This window comes from Hyperolius riggenbachi, chromosome 6 (genome assembly GCF_040937935.1).
Source record: "Hyperolius riggenbachi isolate aHypRig1 chromosome 6, aHypRig1.pri, whole genome shotgun sequence".
Lineage (NCBI taxonomy): Eukaryota > Metazoa > Chordata > Amphibia > Anura > Hyperoliidae > Hyperolius > Hyperolius riggenbachi.
Genome location: NC_090651.1, coordinates 152,433,433 through 152,451,058, shown reverse-complemented (window position 1 = coordinate 152,451,058; position 17,626 = coordinate 152,433,433). Strand labels below are relative to the sequence as shown.

At 40.3% G+C, this 17,626-nt stretch overlaps 1 protein-coding gene across 3 annotated transcripts in view; it reads right to left on the bottom strand.

The window, feature by feature from the left end:
• The window catches only part of HENMT1 (HEN methyltransferase 1), a 48,238-nt gene that overhangs the window by 8,070 nt on the left and 22,542 nt on the right, over window positions 1-17,626 (bottom strand). For 2 of the 3 annotated variants that reach the window (XM_068240100.1, XM_068240099.1), the window contains 2 exons: window positions 12,466-12,600; window positions 3,894-4,076 (listed from right to left, as the gene is read on the bottom strand). In XM_068240100.1, coding sequence (XP_068096201.1) covers window positions 3,894-4,076; window positions 12,466-12,600 — 318 coding nt within the window. The remainder of the gene's footprint in view (window positions 1-3,893; window positions 4,077-12,465; window positions 12,601-17,626) is intronic. The other variant, XM_068240102.1, reaches the window with a different exon arrangement.

Sequence of the window (17,626 nt, the reverse complement as noted above, 5' to 3'; positions counted from 1 at the left end):
GAAACATAGATTTATTTATCTACCCAGCTATAGTGTCGGTGTTTGAGTTACACACTTCTCTCCCCATCTGAGCCAGAAACATACAGGGAAACTGCTCTACTGCTCTGATGACTGTACATAGATCAAATGCAGCAGCAGCTGTGCTTGTCTTTGGTTTTACATGAATAAGTAAAATTAATTGTGCCTGTGTGTATATGTCTGCTTTTTTTCTAATACATACATTATTTGATGGAGAACTTTAGACACAGTGACAGTGACCCGGAAGCTGATGGTGGCCATCTTAGATTTTAGACAGAATAAAAATGAAAAATTAAGAATGAAATAAGCACAGGAGAGCAACAAAAATTAAAGGAATAGCCTGTATTTGGCATACACTTTCAGGGGGTATGTTTATTTTAAAGGTACCTATTCATCTCAGGTTTCCTTTAAAGGCTGAACAAACTACTCATGCAAAGAATGTTCCTGTCACGCATGTACAATGGTCCCTGACTGACTCAGGAAATTTACCTGTAGTAACAACGGCACAAAGGAGGGGATGGAGGACGGCAAGGGAGCAGAAGGACTACAGAGGGTGGAGAAAGCCTGAGGTAAATATAAATCCTTGTGCTAGTTTTGTCTCAGGTTCACTATAAAGGAAACCGGAGATGTCAACTATTAAAGATTTTTTTACTTACCTGGGGGCTTTCTCCAGCCCCATAGGCATGGATGCGTCCCTCGCTGTCCTACATTCGTCCGCAATCAGCCCCTGTATCTGGCTCAGTTGGGTCCAGTCTGACTCAGAGATGTCAGCTGGGGTCTTCCGTGCATGTGCAGAAGGCCCCTGCTGACGTCATTGAGCCAAAGACTGGGGCTGATTAAACGGAGGATAGCGAGGGATGAATCTGTGCTTATGGGACTGGAGGAAGCCCCGGGTAAGTAAAGAATCTTTCATAGCTGACATCTCTGGTACACTTTAAGTACTGTTAATAACACATTTACAGTAAATTACAATAGGATAGTTTAATAACCTTATAACAACACATTTCCCTACAACCAATTTGGGCTTGGGTCAAATCAAGCCAGAGTAGTGGAAAATTGTTAATAAATACATGCTGTGCAATCACATGCAGGCATACTTGCAGGCAATTTCCGGAAGAACAGAGGCATCAGAAATTCTTACACATCACTTAGGATAGCTTTCCATCTGAGCTTTAGTAAATCTGGCACAGGTTTACTATTAATAAATGTGTACTTCAAAAGTGAAGAAAATTTTAGCAATTTATGCTTGTCAGCACTATTGTACTTCTGCCATATTTATAAAATGGTGGCACATACAGCTCTGGAACAAAAAAAATTATCAGCTTCATTTTTATAGGTACGGGTATTGACCTGTATTTGGTGGAATAACCATGTTTTGCAATCACGACTTTCATGTGTTATGCTCTCCACCAATTTTTCCCAATTTCTCAAAGCTTTATAGATGAATCCTGGTCTTATGGAATACTTAGGATAAAGGCATACTTACTTTATGTTGAGAAACATCAATCTAGAAACTGTTGGAGGTCACAGGAATCTAAATATCACCTACAAAGTATGCTGAGTTCAGGATATGACAAATACTGCTGTTATAGCAATGTAAAAACTATAAAGAGCATTGTGTGTAGTACAGTGGGCCTAGTTTACTAAACACCCCCCCCCCCCCCCCCAGACTAGGGAACATTCTTAAAGAGGAGCTGTCAGCTATACTATCTCAGGGGGAAAAAAACACATATATAAGTAGATAAATACTTGCTCTACTTACATAAAATATGTATTGCACTGTCCACATTTAGATTTTTGTGATTTTTCTACAGTAAAAAAAGAATAATTCTTAGCATTCCCCATTTTAAGTGTGGCTATTTTGAAGCCAATTCTGAGGTCATTTCCTGTCCTACTCTCCTGCCTGATTTGCCTGCCCTTCACTATAGAAAGTGCATTGTCTCAGCATGAGAAATATTGGCCAATCAGAGAGGCAGGGGAAAACAGGAGGGAAAGAGGTTTCAGCCAATCAGGCTGCATTAGTTAAAGAGAGTCTGAAGCGAGAATAAATCTCGCTTCAGAGCTCATATTCAGCAGGGGCATGTGTGCCCCTGCTAAACCGCCGCTATCGCACCGCACAACGGGGGTCCCTTACCCCCCAAATCCCCTCCGTCCTCGCCGGGGATCTCTTCCGCATAGAGGCAGGGCTAACCGCCGCAGCCCTGCCTCACGCGCGTATGTCAGTACGTATCTCCGCCTCTCCCCCGCCCCTCTCAGTCTTCCTTCGCTGAGAGGGGCGGGGGAGAGGCGGCGATGCGCCGCTGAGAGGCAGGGTTGCAGTCATTAGCCCTGCCTCAACAGCAGCAAAATCTACGACCAAGTTGGTCGTAGATTTTGCAGGGGGGGGTTTGGGGGGAAAGGGACCCCCGTTTAGCCGCGGGATAGTGGCGTTTTAGCAGGGGCACACATGCCCCTGCTGAATATAAGCACTGAAGCGAGATTTATTCTCGCTTCAGTGTCTCTTTAAGTCTGAGGGGAAATAGAGAGGCAAAAAAGGACAACCTAGCATGCCCTGCAACTTCCTTTTTGTGTACCAAATTTTGTGTGTACCAAATAAGAGTCAGGTAAACTTGGGAATGATCATTTATCAGCAAGAAAAGTAACAGCGATTTTAACTTTTGGATTCCCGGTTAGCATCCTTATTACTTGTTTACCAGATGAAAATAAAGAATTGATTTTTTATTTTATGCCCGACAGTTACTCTTTAAAACATAAAGGTGCTCACTCATAATACAAACTTGATTGTACAATCTTACCAAATCTAGGTAGTAGAAAAGCAAATTCAGTGAATGTACTTTGAATGCATAATTTCGGTAGTCCCTCATATTACAAAGAAGCGGTAACATTGTACAGTCAAGATTGTATCATTAGTGGGCACCTTAAGTGAACCAGCAAACTTGGCCTAGATTCACTGTCAGTGATTCACTAGCAACTGTTTGCAGCTCTTGGTATCTTGGTCATATCAGATCATATGGCAGCTGAAAAGTTATTAAATTACTAGTTTATCAACAGCAGTCACGTGAGCGTGGACAAACACACACAAGTGCAATACAAACTTTTTTTATAAGTCCATGTTGTCCTGGCTTTATTAAAACAAAATTCCAGCTGCAGGGTAGTGCACCTAACAATAACTGAACAACTTATAATTTCTGAACCCTTCATTAGCAGCCACTGTGGTTTGATATGAATAAGGAGAAATGTTACAAAATTTTGGTAAGGCCTCATTCACACAAACACAAGGTTTGTTCGCACTGATGTTCTTCCACCACCATGTACAACATCAAAACCGCAAAAATGCAGTTAAGCTGCAAGGAACATGGTACAGTAGTAAATTTCATAACTGCAGAATGCCAGAGTGTATTTTATGAAGACATTTGACATCCTGATATACTGTGTGTGATGCCTTTTTACCTCTTGGTTAACACAAGGATAGACAAACATAGCTGTTTTCCCAGTGGTAAACAAAGATGCTTGTTTGAATGAGTAATAGATCCTTTTTAGTAAATCCAGTTCAGGTTTGCAGTATCACTTGGGTTCTCCAATAATCTCCTGCCTGGTGCTGCCTTGGGGCTTATTCACCTGCAAAAAACAAAAACAGCTTCCTACGGAGGGAGCTCTTCTGTTGACTCAGGATTTTTAAAAATTATTTTTAATAAACAGATTTTCTTACGATGGCTGGAAGATCAGAAGGCGTTTTACATAATCAATTGCTCCTTCAGGTACAGGCTGTGAGTGTTACCAGTGAGTACCCACAAAGCCTTTTTTTGCAGTTGGCCAGATACTCAGATATAGGGTAAATGTACTTAAAATGGCACCATAGGCTCATGGCTTCTTACCAGCTTTGGAATTCCTCTCGACTCCACTCAAATTTATGGTCTGTGTGCCTAAATCTTGGAACGTTAGAGAGTAGGATGTTAAATTCTGCATTAGGTGTGCTGATTATTGCTCTTTGTGGAGCCATAAAGCCAAACAACACATCTTGCATTCTTTCTAAGTCATCAGTTTCCAGATGCTCAATCCTTCAAAAAAAAAAAAAAAAAAAAAAAAAGTTAAATAGGAATTTTAAGAAATAAGGAGTAATTTAAGTTTGTGCACAGTCATCAACAGAAAACTTATGGTTAAAAGAGTACATTTTTATAAGATTTTAACTACCGTATTTTTCAGAATATAAGACACACTTTTTCTCCCCCAAATTTTGGGGAGAAAAGTGGGTGCGTCTTATATTCTAAAGATACCAAAAAATCAATGCAGAGTGCGCAGGGAAGCTGAACCGCCGCTATACATTACCTGATCCCGCAGCCGCGATCCTCTTCAGCATCCTCCTTTCATCCTGGGTCCCTCTTCAGTGGCAGCGGTAGGCAGGGACACCGGCCGCCTACCGCTGTGCAGAGCCGCCGGGCCATCTCCATAAACTATGCCGTGGTCCGCTGGGCCAACTGCATAATCGCCGCTGGAGTCCGCTGGGTCATCTGCATAATAGCCGATGGAGTTCGCTGGGTCGCTGCCTCCATACACGCAGTTCTCTGCACTAGCCGCGCATGTGCGCCAGGGGTCATGCATGACATCATGTCCCTGCCTACCGCTGCCACTGAAGAGGATCGCCGACAGCCGGGGGGAGGATCGCGGCTGCAGGATCAGGTAATATATGAAAGTGTATTGTAGTGTACTGTAGTGTAGTTAATTGGAGTGTATTTTAGTGTAGTGCAGTTAATTGGAGTGCAGTTTAGTGTAGTTAATTGTAGTTTAATGCAGTGAAGTTTAGTGCAGTGTAGTTTAGTTTAAGTGTAGTGTAGTGTATTGCTGTATAGTGTATTGTAGTGTAACTGGTGGGGAAATAGGGCATAGTGTAGTGTAACTGAGCAGTGTAGTGTAGATAAAGTAGCTTAGAAAATTTTTTTGGGGGATAAATGTCCATAAGACGCCCCTGCAGTATAGACGCACATAGGTTTAGTTTTTTTTTCTCCTGATTTTTGCCTTCTAAACCTAGGTGCGTCTTATATGCCGGAGCGTCTTATATTCCGAAAAATACGGTAATTCACCCCCAAGGGTTTTTACCCTAACGGACCAGAGCAATTTTCACCTGTCAGTGCTCCTCCCTTTTATTCCCTAATAACTTTATTACTACTTAATACAAGAAAATGATCTATACCTCGTTTTTTTCGCCACCAATTAGGCTTTCTGTGGATAGTACATTTTGCTAAGAATTTTTTTTATTCTAAATGTGTTTTAATGGGAAAAATAAGAAACTAATGGAAAAAAAAATCATTATTTCTCAGTTTTCAGCCTCTATAGTTTTAAAATTAAACGTTCTCCTGTGGATAAAACAGACACATTTTATTTGCCCAGTTGTCACGATTATTAAACCGTTAAAATTATGTCCTATCACAATGTATGGCGACAATATATTATTTTGAAATATAGGTGTTATTTTTCCGTTTTGTTTTTCATTTGTCCGGTCCATAATTACAAGCCCCTATGTAGTAAAGCAAAAGTAATTTTCCCTCATAAAATATAGATTAAAAAAGCTGAGTCCCTAAAGCAACCATTTATGTATTTTTTAACCGATTTTTTTAATGAGTGTTTTTTTTAGGGGGGGGGGGGGGGGCTTTGGTAATGCAAGTTATTAATTTTATTAGTATTGGTTAAAGTGGATCCGAGATGAAAAACTAAATATAACAAGTGACTTGTCTATATATCTTATCTAAAGTTTAGATAGTTTACACAGCAAATCTATCTTCAAACAGCTTCAACAGTATATTAAAGAGTAGAGAAACCGAGAGCCCAATATAGTGTAGTATGTTAAGCATAAATGAAGTAAAGGTTATCGTGAGAAAATTATACTCACAAACATGGGTTACCACACAGGCAACCACTGTATAGGCAGGTGAGGAGATTAGACCTGTCCTCACTCAGGGATAAGAAGTCGCTCTCTGTAGATGCGAAAGGGGGTAGATCACCCCTCCACCAGGGGTGGACACGGTATAGCAGTAGGAGAACAGAGGCGCCAGCAGGATAAAAGTGGATAAAAACTTTAAAATTTGCTGGGAGGAAGTGGTGGACTTACCTCCATAAAGCAGACACGAAAGACTGTCTGAATAGTAGTCACATTTATTAATTAGTACCCCAAAACAGTGCAACGCGTTTCGCAGGCCCAGCCCGCTTCATCAGGCAATAAAAATGGGGACAAGACAGAATTTCAGCAATAGCAGGTGTAACGCCTCAGTCAACAGTATATTAATATTTTTTCCTGTGATACAATGGGAGCAGACATGTTTTCTGCTTGTCACTATTACACAATTACACACACAGGCAAGCTTATCTGTATCTAGGCATGCTAATCTGCATATTCTGTGAAAACTCCACTCTTATCTCCTCCATTACACAGGCAACTGATCTGTATCTGCACTGCAGCTCTCAGATTGTGAAAACTCTGCCTCTGAAATCTATAGCTAGTAACACCTTTTTCACCTGCCCAGACTGAAATCCCACAATCCCTTGCAAGCGCCAAGGCACTCTGGAGAAGCTGTGGGTGTGGTTTGTTTAGTTTATAGGAAATTAGGGTATTAAAACAAAACAAAACAAGTATTTGGCTTGAGGAATGCCCTATAAACTATATGTAAGGAACACAATTATGCAAGGAGTAAAAGTTCATCTCGGATCCACTTTAAGTTTGTATGTGTCTATATGTGTAATTTTACTTTTTGGTCACAAGATGGCACTCGTGAACATTTTCCCGTTACAGAAAGTGTTCACTTTTTTTTCTACATTTAAATACAATGTGACGGCTTCCTCTTTTATGAATGGACGTCCATTCACTCCAGGCATTGCGATTGGGTAGAGGACCGCTCGGTCCTCTTCCCCAATCGTTCAACACGGAATCCCAAAGGAAACGGCGGCGGTAGCGGCACGCACACGTGCGGAGTGACGGTGGGAACGCGCAACGTATTAAAACGTCATGTTGCCGTTAACAGGCTAAAGCATGACATTTTAATACGTTACAATGCCGGTAAATGGTTAAAAGACCATGTTAGACCTACTAGCAATGACTTTTCTGGAAATCGACAGGATAGGATGTATCATTTTAAATGGAGGCCTACAGACACACAATAACGGTGCTTTCACCAATAAACGATTTATTAAATTAAAAGAGGGAAATAGAGGATGCCACCCTGAAAAAGACCTGATAGGTCTAACTTTGCCTGTTAAGGATAGTACACATAAGAAAATAAATGCAATCACCCAAAAATACGGGAAACCACATCGTGTAAAACTTTGTGGAAAAACAATAACACTTGATCAGCATACACATAAAGCCTGCAGTGACTTACTAAAGTAATATTATTTATTTATAAAGCACCAATATATTCTGTGGCGCTGTACAAAGTAAGAAACAAACGGGGTACAAAATAATACAGACAGTGATATATACCAATATACAAAATACAGAGTTGGTACAAAGTGCAGAATCGGTAATAACAGTGACAGAATTAATATGAATACATGTGTAACAAGATCCAAAACACAAAAGTTTGAAAAAGCCCGGCCCTTGGAGCTTACAATCTAAAGTACTGACAATGAATTACAAGGCTGATCAACAATTCTGTTCAATAGTAGCAAACCCCACCCCCGCCAAAAAAAGGCAGAAACCTTGTGGAATAAGCTTTCATACAGAATGGTGCATTCAGCTTCTGCATGTTATAGGAGAGCACTATAGACTGAATTCTAGAGGGCAGTGAAAGCATTTGATACCAGGTTTCTTCTTTTTCCTTTAAAATAAGTAAGAAGGGCATCCAATGTAATCCAGGGAACTGTAGACTTAAAGTATTGAAGCAAATAACTTTTCTTCTTTTCAGTTTGTAAAATAAATAAAAAATCTGAGTTCTATAAAATCTGAATGGAAGCTTGAGCAAAAAGACATTAGTCTAGCTATAAAATGCAGTGTTCCCCAATGGGTAATGCTTGCAGTTTCCCAATCTTTCTGGCGGAGATTATGGCCAGCAGAAAACACATTTTTAGTGTTAGATATTTTCAGATCATGTCTCTGAAAGGCTTACATATTTTTTAATGTTAATGGTCTAAGAATCACACTCAAATCCCATGAAAAAACAGTTGATGAGGTTGTTGACAAATCTGTGGCTACACTGTGGGCCCTAAAGAAAGTAATCCTGGATTTGCAGAAGGAACCATCGTGTGCACCAAGAACTCTTGGGCCATAAAAGTCTTGTCTTACTGTAACTTGTTCTCAATTCTGGAATTTAGGGTATTCAGGACAATGGAATATAGAATGTTTCATTTGATAGAAAAGAAGTTCACTGCTAGTGCCTTGTCTACTAACTGGCAGAGTTAACAATAGGACATATTCCTTTTCGATGAAAAAAACATCTACTTATTGGGGTCTCAAATCTAGGGTCTAATTTTTATTTCTAATGAAAAGGCAAAATGCTAAACGAATCTGCAAAAAAAGTTAAGAAACCCCTTCTGAAGAAGATCTTTAAGGCACTTTGATGCCCAGTGAAGAATCCGGACCACTTGTTGAGTAATAAAGGAAGCAATGTTCCTTCCTATCTGTGTATATAAGCGATTACTGTCACATTGATTGCCTGTATGGATGATAACATGCTTATCCCTTGATTTGAAAAGAAGGACTGCCATCCAGACTCTGTAGTTTGAGGATTTATGGAGTAGTCTGTGAGACCACTCTTCCTGTAAATGGAATTCCTCAACATGGCAATCCAGTCCCAGGCATTGGCATCTGTTATAATCTTAATTTGACTGGAGTAATTCCACAAAGTGTACTCAGTCAGAACCCCCTTAAACGTCTGCCAGACCAGGGCTCTCTTTACCTCAAAGGGGGTTTTCAATTTTCTTTAGGAATCCAAGCATTGTGCTGCAGGAAAGAGGTGAGCATCAGACTGAGTAGTGACATATTACTCCTTATGGATATTTCATGGGACTCTGAAAGGAAAGAATAGAAGACATTGAAACAACCTATTACTCTGCTGTCAAGTTTTTATTTGCACAGTATATAACCTTGAAGACGTAGCTAACTGAAATCTACACCCTGTTTGGAACCTCTTATTTCTGCCAGGGGGTAGATTTAAATCTCCCCCGCCATTCTCTCCTGCAGCTATTGCAGCTGCACTCAGCTGTCTAATGACAGCTGAGCTCTGTGTGCCGGTCAGGCAATTTCCTTGGCACCTTACCCGGATTGTAAGTCTACCACAGTAATCACAGAAGAAAAGGGGCAAAAAAGGCTCAGGTCCTTATGGGGCCGGCAAAAGGTTTAACAGAACCATAGAAAATCAGAGTGCTAAGAAAGTAAAGAGATTTCTCTAATTTATTACCGTAATCTCAGCACTGAAAAATCTCTACTGAAGTCTGAACCTGAAATGTCTAGAAAGAAAATCGCCCAGACAGGATATGAACTGTATATTTTGTAATTGTCATTACCTCTGACATGATCCTTATGAGCAGAGGATAATCGAAAAGGTAAAGCAGAATATTACAAATGCCATACTTGTCCCTGGAAACGTAGCATGAATTGGAGGCAATCCCTGGAGCTGCTGTTAATCAGTACGTGAAGACCTGGAGACGGGCATTTTTTCCACTTACAGCTTGACTCGCTGTATATTCTGAAACCTTTTTAAAGTTATGACATATATGATTTTATTATTGTTGTTCTCCAGCTGAAGAGGTCAAGGGTCAGTCACTAGACTGTGTGTAAGTGTGTTTTCTAGTGTATCTAGTCTATGGGGCATGAAAAGTGGTGAATGAATAATAAATTGCTTTAAAAGGCACTTTATCAGGGGGAGGATATAACAGAAGTAGGCAAGCGAATAATCTTGCAAAGAGACTGAGCAGACTAAAATATCTGTGCAAAAACATAAGCAAGTGAGCTAACAAAACCTCCCCCTGAACAATGAATGCAAAAAAATCTTACTGAAAAACCCTGGGAAAATCGCTCTTTTGAAACAGTGATGGTGCTAAGCTCCATAGATGCCACCTGGGCGTTAGCTGTGGATTTCATACCAAGGAAAAAGTGCCCCACTGTAGTCCTCTTAGCACCTGCAGTGCATAGCGAGTACACAAAAGATCATCAAGTGGACAAACTGTCACTCCTGAGAAAAGAATAAGAATGCCATAGAACTCCCAGGTAAATTGCTACCATGGCCGAATAGAAAAGAGAGGTACCATAAATCCACACAACAGCATGTACCTAGATTCCCCAAAGCTGCATTAGCAGTCTGACAGAAGCCCCAGTACACCAGAATGATGGTATGGAAGTGACAGCATTGTGCGCACAGAGCCCAGATCTAAAAATGATTGTGTGAATATGAGATTACATGAAGAGGCAGAAGGATCTGAAGTAACCTACATCCACAGATGTTTGGAACAGCCTACGTGCCAAATTCCTTCAAACACTGTGTGCAAGTGAAGGCAGAGGATGGACACGCCAAATATTGATTTGATATACATCTCTCATCTGTTAATTTACTTTGCATTGGTAATGGATAATAAATATAAACTATTAACACATAACTGTGAACATATTCTTAGTTTACGGCCTTTTTTCTACACCTGCCTAAAACTTTGTATAATATTTTAGTTCTCAAATAACGGTACCTTCCCAGGTGTGCAAGCTACCCATTCAATGTGTCCAAAAACATACAGATATGTTAATTGGCTTCCTTCCCCCAAAAAATGACCCTAGTCTGCACTGAACATGACTATGGTAGGGATTAGATAGTATGCCCCTTATAATAATAATGATTAATTCACCCCATACCACTAGGGATGCAGTCCTCTGAATTATAAATTGATAGAAAGCCAGATGGCCCTTTTCTTCACCTCCTAATTTATTTCAGTTCTTGGGCCATGTTTATATATGGTTTCTTCTTTGCATGATTGAGTTTTACTGAGAATTTATGGATGCACAGACAATCTGTGTTCCCAGACAATAGTAGTTGGAAGTTTTCCTGGTCGCAGGTAGTTATTCTCACAACAGAATTCTATCTGTTTTTAATAAAGTGCCATCTGAGGCTCCAAAGATCACAGCCATGAAGATTGATTTTAAGCCTCATATTTTGCTTACAAAGACTTATTCAAGAGTCTCTCAATCTTTTTATGATACAGTGCAATATAAAGTAAGAAACTCCAAATGTTTCAGTTTTATGCTGTGGAATGTTATTCTTAAATTGTTGCAGTATTTGCTATCATAAAGTTTCACACAGTGGTGAATCCCTCCTCATATTTATGAGACTCGCCCTCTCTAAAACATTGTCTTTATTTTCAATCACCCTAATTAGTTGTAAATTGTGGGGGTTGCTCTTGCTGCTTGCATCCAAGTCAAAGTGAAGTAAAATGTGTTAACTTCATGCCCAAAAGCACAGTCAACATGGCAGAGCCACAGAAACAATGAACTTATATTCATTATTTATCCAATTAAATTACTGGCAATCTCATCGTGAGTTGTTTTACTAAATATTTAAAGAGGAACTTTTATGAACAATGAATAAAACTGCTTTTTTTTTTTTTTTTTTTTGCAATATTACTTTATACATAAATGTATTCAGAGTTTGCCCATTGGAAATCCCCCCCCCCCCCCCCACAGATGTCGGCACCTTTACTGCTGGCAAATTGCATCACTAGTGGGATGTTTGTTTGTTGTATATAGCGAAGTGAGCAGGAACAACATATGCCCAAGCTAAGTTCAGCTTCACTGGAAGAACAGGGTTACATACTAATATACTGCAATATACAGATATAGGAATGGTTTCTGATGCTGAAACCAGGATAGTGATGCATCACAACACTGGGTATGCAACAGGGCTGTGGAGTCGGAGTTGGAGTTGAGGAGTCGGAGCAATTTTGGGTACCTGGAGTTGGAGTTGGTGTTTTCAGAAACTGAGGAGTCGGATAATTTGTGAAGGAAATCTACAGCCCTGGTAAGTATTAGACTAAGGAGTCGGAGTCGAGAAATCGGACCCATTTCGGGTACCTGGAGTCAGAGTTGGAGTCGGTGGTTTCATAAACTGAGGAGTCAAAGTTGGAGTCGGATGACTTTTGTACCGACTCCACAGCCCTGGTATGCAAAATAATGTATTGCATTGTACTGTATGTCATTACGGTTACTCTTTAAGTGTCCTTTACTGGAGGTCATGTATATAAGAGATCACCTTCCGTAAAAAGTAGGCTGCTAAAGTAAAACATTATATTATATATTAATATTAACTTAATGCAGACTCCAAATTAGGTGACTTTATCAGCATCTTACAGTAACAAACATGTTTAACACATTATAGTTTAAAACACACTAGGTGCAAACCCTGCAAAGCATACATGGGAAAATTACATCACTCATTTGTATCACCTGACTGAAAACAGAACCACTCCAGCATTAATACTTACAACTCGATGCAGGTTATTAGGTCAAAGCCAAGCAGCACAGGGTCTTTTTCACATACAGAACCATGGTATAAAGTCACAGTTAACGGCTTGTGCAAAGGTTGCAGATAATGAGCTGGAAGAGGGGTGAGAGTATGCCTAAACAAAGACAATATCTAGTGTATAATACAACTGATATAAATCCAATACATAATATTTCTCAGTTTAAATGTAACAACACTTGGAAATGTTAATCTTAAGATAGTCAATCCAAGGTGGATGTGTGCAAAAAAAAGTTAGATACTTACCTATGAAGAGAAAAGCCTCGAGATCCTCCAGAGGCTTCCAACGGGACCCTCAAAAAGTTCACAGCTGTGCTCCTCTTTGTCCACAAGTGCAGCTTTACTGTGCCCACCTGAGTACGGACTCTCCTGCACAATAGCATGGAGCTACTCTTGGGTGAGCAGCTTCGGCGCACTGCGCAGACGCAGCCATACCTGTACATGGCAGGAAGTGCGTCCACAAAAACATACCTGACAAGAAAAAGATATACGCAAGAAGGATGTGGGAAGCCTGTGTACTAACCGGAGACTTCCCTCTATCTAGGTAATTATGTAATTTTTTTTTAACATTCCCAAATTCGTTTAAAACAAAAAGTTCTACCTTGATTTCTGTTTTGCTTACAGTTAATATAAAAAAGTTAGGCTCTGGTTCATGGTACTTAGTGACCAATTATAAGATATTTGGCTATTTTAGCTTTGGATAGTATACAGTGTTCTCCCCAGAATTGTTTTCCAGCCGGGTGGCATGAAATAGTAGCCGGGTGGCATGTAAAAGTAGCCGGGTGGGGCGAAAGGAGAGAATGCAGGGCTGGTGCTTCTGTGAGCAACTATGCTTACAGCATAGGAGGAGGTGAGCCGATGACAGCCGGGTGGTCACCAAAACTAGCCGGGTGGAGCGCCCGGCTAAAAGAGCCTGGGGAGAACACTGGTATACTAAGCTGACAGAATCTCTTTTGTATTTTAATTGCTGCCCATGTCACCATCTGTGACTTCCTGCCTAGATGGAAAGTAGAGAAATGTCTTTACCAAAGACAGGATAGCAAATAATAAATCATTTTAGTAAAGTGGGGTAGAGTTAAAATCCCTGACTAGTATAATCTGCTGTGCACAATTTCATGTTCCCATGACTAGCCTGTTTTCACTACAAAACGCAAATCACAAGTGCATACGTTTTTTCTGTGCCACTTTGTGATTTTTGCTAGATAAGTGCATTTCCACAAGAATCCCATTGCACTAGTGGAAACAGAGCAACACAATTCACATCATTAAAAAGTGCCCTTTTGATTGGAAAAATGCAATTGCCTGAGAAATCGCATCCAAAGGAAATGAGATCTACCAGTTTTTATATTTAAGCCACAAAGTTCCGTAAAGGTAATGATACTAATGATACATTTTGCCGAATAATCAATCCTCCAGCCAAGCGGCGTTTCACTCTCGCTGATTTGAAAGTTGATGGCCACTGCGCCGGTCCTAGATGCACGCGTCCTCGTTTGCACTCCCGTCACCATGTTTGCCCTGCATAGACAAAGCACGAGGTTTTCTCTTACTGCGCCTGCGCAGGATGCTCCAGGCGACAGGAGCGCAAACGAGGATGTGTGCGACCAGGCCTGCACATGCACAGTGACCATCGACTTGCAAGACGACGAGAACTAAACTTAGAGGATCGTTCTGTGACAATGCGGCAATGTTGGCAGAAGCCCCAGGTAAGTGAAACTTTTTTTTTTAAGTCATTTCAGGTTTCCTTTAAGTATACCTTAGGGCTGCATAGCCAGGCTGGACAAATCACTAGTACAGTATCCAGGGCTCCTTAAAAATTGCAGCCATCACTGAATACAGGTAGCCACTCGCTTCCTTTGAGTGGCTCCGATACCTCCATGGGTGGAACCTGCAGCACATGTCCTACAAAACTCTCTGCTCATACTTGAGCCAATTATGAAGACTCTCTTCAAAATGCAGCCAATCATTATAAGCCACTCACATCTGTAATGCGAATGGCTCCGATAACTCCGTCGAGAGGACTTGGCACTCTACTCTCCACTCCCTTTCATTTTGCATGAGTAGGCTTGCTCTGATCTGAACTACAAGTGAAAGTAGCCTGTACTGCCATCCACACGCTACCAGGAGCATCATCACTAACAAGGGAATAAATGCCTGGGAGTACGTACAATCCTGTGGGGGGACTTTGACAATACTTTTATCAGTGATTGCAATGTGAAAGTGGTAACACCTCATCCTCATTTGTTTATGTTCATATTATTCCTCATTTTCCCCAGGTTGCTTATTTGTACAGTACTGTATACACAGCACTGGTGCCATTCTTCTTGTCTTGACATATGACAAATGTGCCGCCCACTATTTACTATATCCAGAGTCAGCGTCCCAAAGGGGCCAAAAAACATGCTTACATATAAGTTTTATTATATCAGAGTTTATTATACCAGGCATGGCTCCCATAGACTTGTAATGGAGATTGGTCGTGACCTAGAGAGGTAGTTTACTATACCCAAATGTTTACTATATCAGAGTTTACTATAACGACATTATACTTTAGTGATCCCAAACGATCATTTCCAATCGGTCATACAAAGAATCGTCTGTAAACTATCACTCGGCAAATTGTATCGTTAATGGTCATCTTAAAGATCTTAGAAAACAATGCACAGAGAAATCCACTGTAAAAGAAAAAACAATGTTTTCTAACCCCTTTACACATTATTGGAAACTAAAATAAAACAACTTTCTGGAATTAAGCTTTAACGCAGAAAGAGAGTCAATATTCTCTGACATTATAGATGAAAAATGTGGATTATGATGGATTTCAATAAAATATTTTTAAACCAGATGTGTGCGTTATATTTTATGAATTTTTCATAAACCGTTTCTCCTATCATAGGCATTTCATCCTATCCCTCCCGAAGACCCACTCTCCCACTCCCTTTATAACTCAGTGGGGAGGGGCTATCCATTTGATGTCTTTTTCCTGATTGGATACCCAACCTATATATTTAATTCATTTTTACACGTACAGCAAAAGAAAAAAAATCAGTTAATTTTGCATTAAAGAAACAACAAAAAGAAATTCACGTGCATACTCTAATGCCCAACAATGGAGTTTGGGTGTCTCAAGCCTCTAGATATGAATAAAGTTGGTTGATATAATGATTAATTTGATGTTCTATTGGGAATACAAATATAAACTACCACAATAGATCTCCAAATAAAGTATAAAATTGCTAATTATCAAAGCATACAAAATGGGTGCTAGGCAATACTAAGCTCATCAGTCTACATGTTTTTAATTGTTTCTCTATGTACAATTAGGACCTCAAAGGGCAACTGAAGTGAAAAGAATATGGAGGCTGGCATATTTATTTCCATTTAATCAATGCCAGTTGCCTGGCAGCCCTGGTCTATTAGGCTGCAGTAGTGTCTGAATAACACCAGAAACAAGCATGTGGCTAATCTTGTCAGAACTGACAATAATGTCCAATAATGTTAGAAACATCTGATCTGCCTATGCTTGTTCAGGGTCTATAGCTAAAAGCAATAAGGTACATACACATGTCGGATTTTTCTAAACGACCGGCCATTTGGACGTTTGAACGTCCGGTCATTTGGACGTCAGATCGGGCGTGTGTATGGTCGGTTGTTCAGCTGATAAGACTGGATTTGAACGATTCGCTAAGCGAATCATTCAAATCTAGTCTTATCAGCTGAACGACCGACCGTACACATGCCCGATTTGACGTCCAAACGTCCAGTCGTTTAGAAAACTGCGACGTGTGTACAAGCCTTTAGAGGCAGAGAATCAGCAGGACAGCCAGGCAACTGGTATTCCTTAAAAGGAAATAAATACACCAGCTTCCATATCCCTCTCGCTTCAGTTGTCCTATAAATATTTGGACAGAGACAACTTTTTTTTTTTTTTAATAATTTTTGGTTCTGTACATTTCCACAGTAAATTTGGTAATTGGATTTAAGTATTGATGGTATGACACAGGACAGCAGTAGCCAAATTAATTCTGAGGTGTTCAGAGACATTCTGTCTGCTCAAATCCAGATAACTGCAGTTAAATTGACTGGGAGGCATTTTATGATATTTGTTGAAGAGTAAACTTGTGTAAGAATGGCCCACAAACAAACAGCAACTATAAGCCACAGCAGTAAAGGCCTGGAAGAGAATCAAAAAGGAGAAAACCCAACATCTGGTGATACCCGTGAGTTCAAGACTTCAGGCTGTCGTTGCCAGCAAAGGGTTTTCAACCAAGTATTAGAAATGAACATTTTATTTCCGGTTATTTAATTTGCCCAATTACTTTTGAGCCCTTGAAATGAAGGGATTGTGTTAAAAAATGCTTTAGTTGCCTCACATTTTTATGCAATTGTTTTGTTTGCCCCCCATGAATTAAATCTTAACGAGTCTGCACTTCAACTGCATCTGAGTTGTTTCATTTAAAATTCATTGTGGTAATGTACAGAGCCAAAATTAGAAAAGTTGTCTTTGTCCAAATTGTTATGGACCTAACTGTATTTGTAGAGTGTTTCACTAAAATTCACATTGTCCTGATCCTGATAGTCCCTGTCTTCTTGCTTCTCTTGTTTTACTAGTTTGGCTTTGTTTGGGCCTACCTAGCACATGTGGGGAAAATGTGCAATCCATTTTTAATCTTTGAATGGCTGGAAGAGGCAAGGGCACTACTACTGTGCTGATCTGTGGGTCTGTTGAAGGCAACAGCCAGGAAAGCATGGGACAAGGGGCCATAGTGGTGGAAGGAAGGAAGAAGAACGGGCCCTCCACTGCAGTTGAGCCGGGTGCTTCCTTATAGTTACGCCACTGACACTTTGGTTGAAATGTACATACTGTAGATCTATTTCCACATATTAGTATCCAACCAACCAGCTAACTATACACCCTGTAGAATTAGAAGCAGTCAGGGCTGTGGAGTCAGTACAAAAATCATCCAACTCCTCAGCTAATGAAACCAACTCCGATTCCAAGTACCCAAAATTGCCCCGACTGACTCCTCGACTCCGACTCCTTAGTCTAATTTTTTATAAAGGCTTTGGATTTGTTTCAAAAATCATCCGACTCCAAGTACCCAAAATTGCTCCGACTCCTCGAC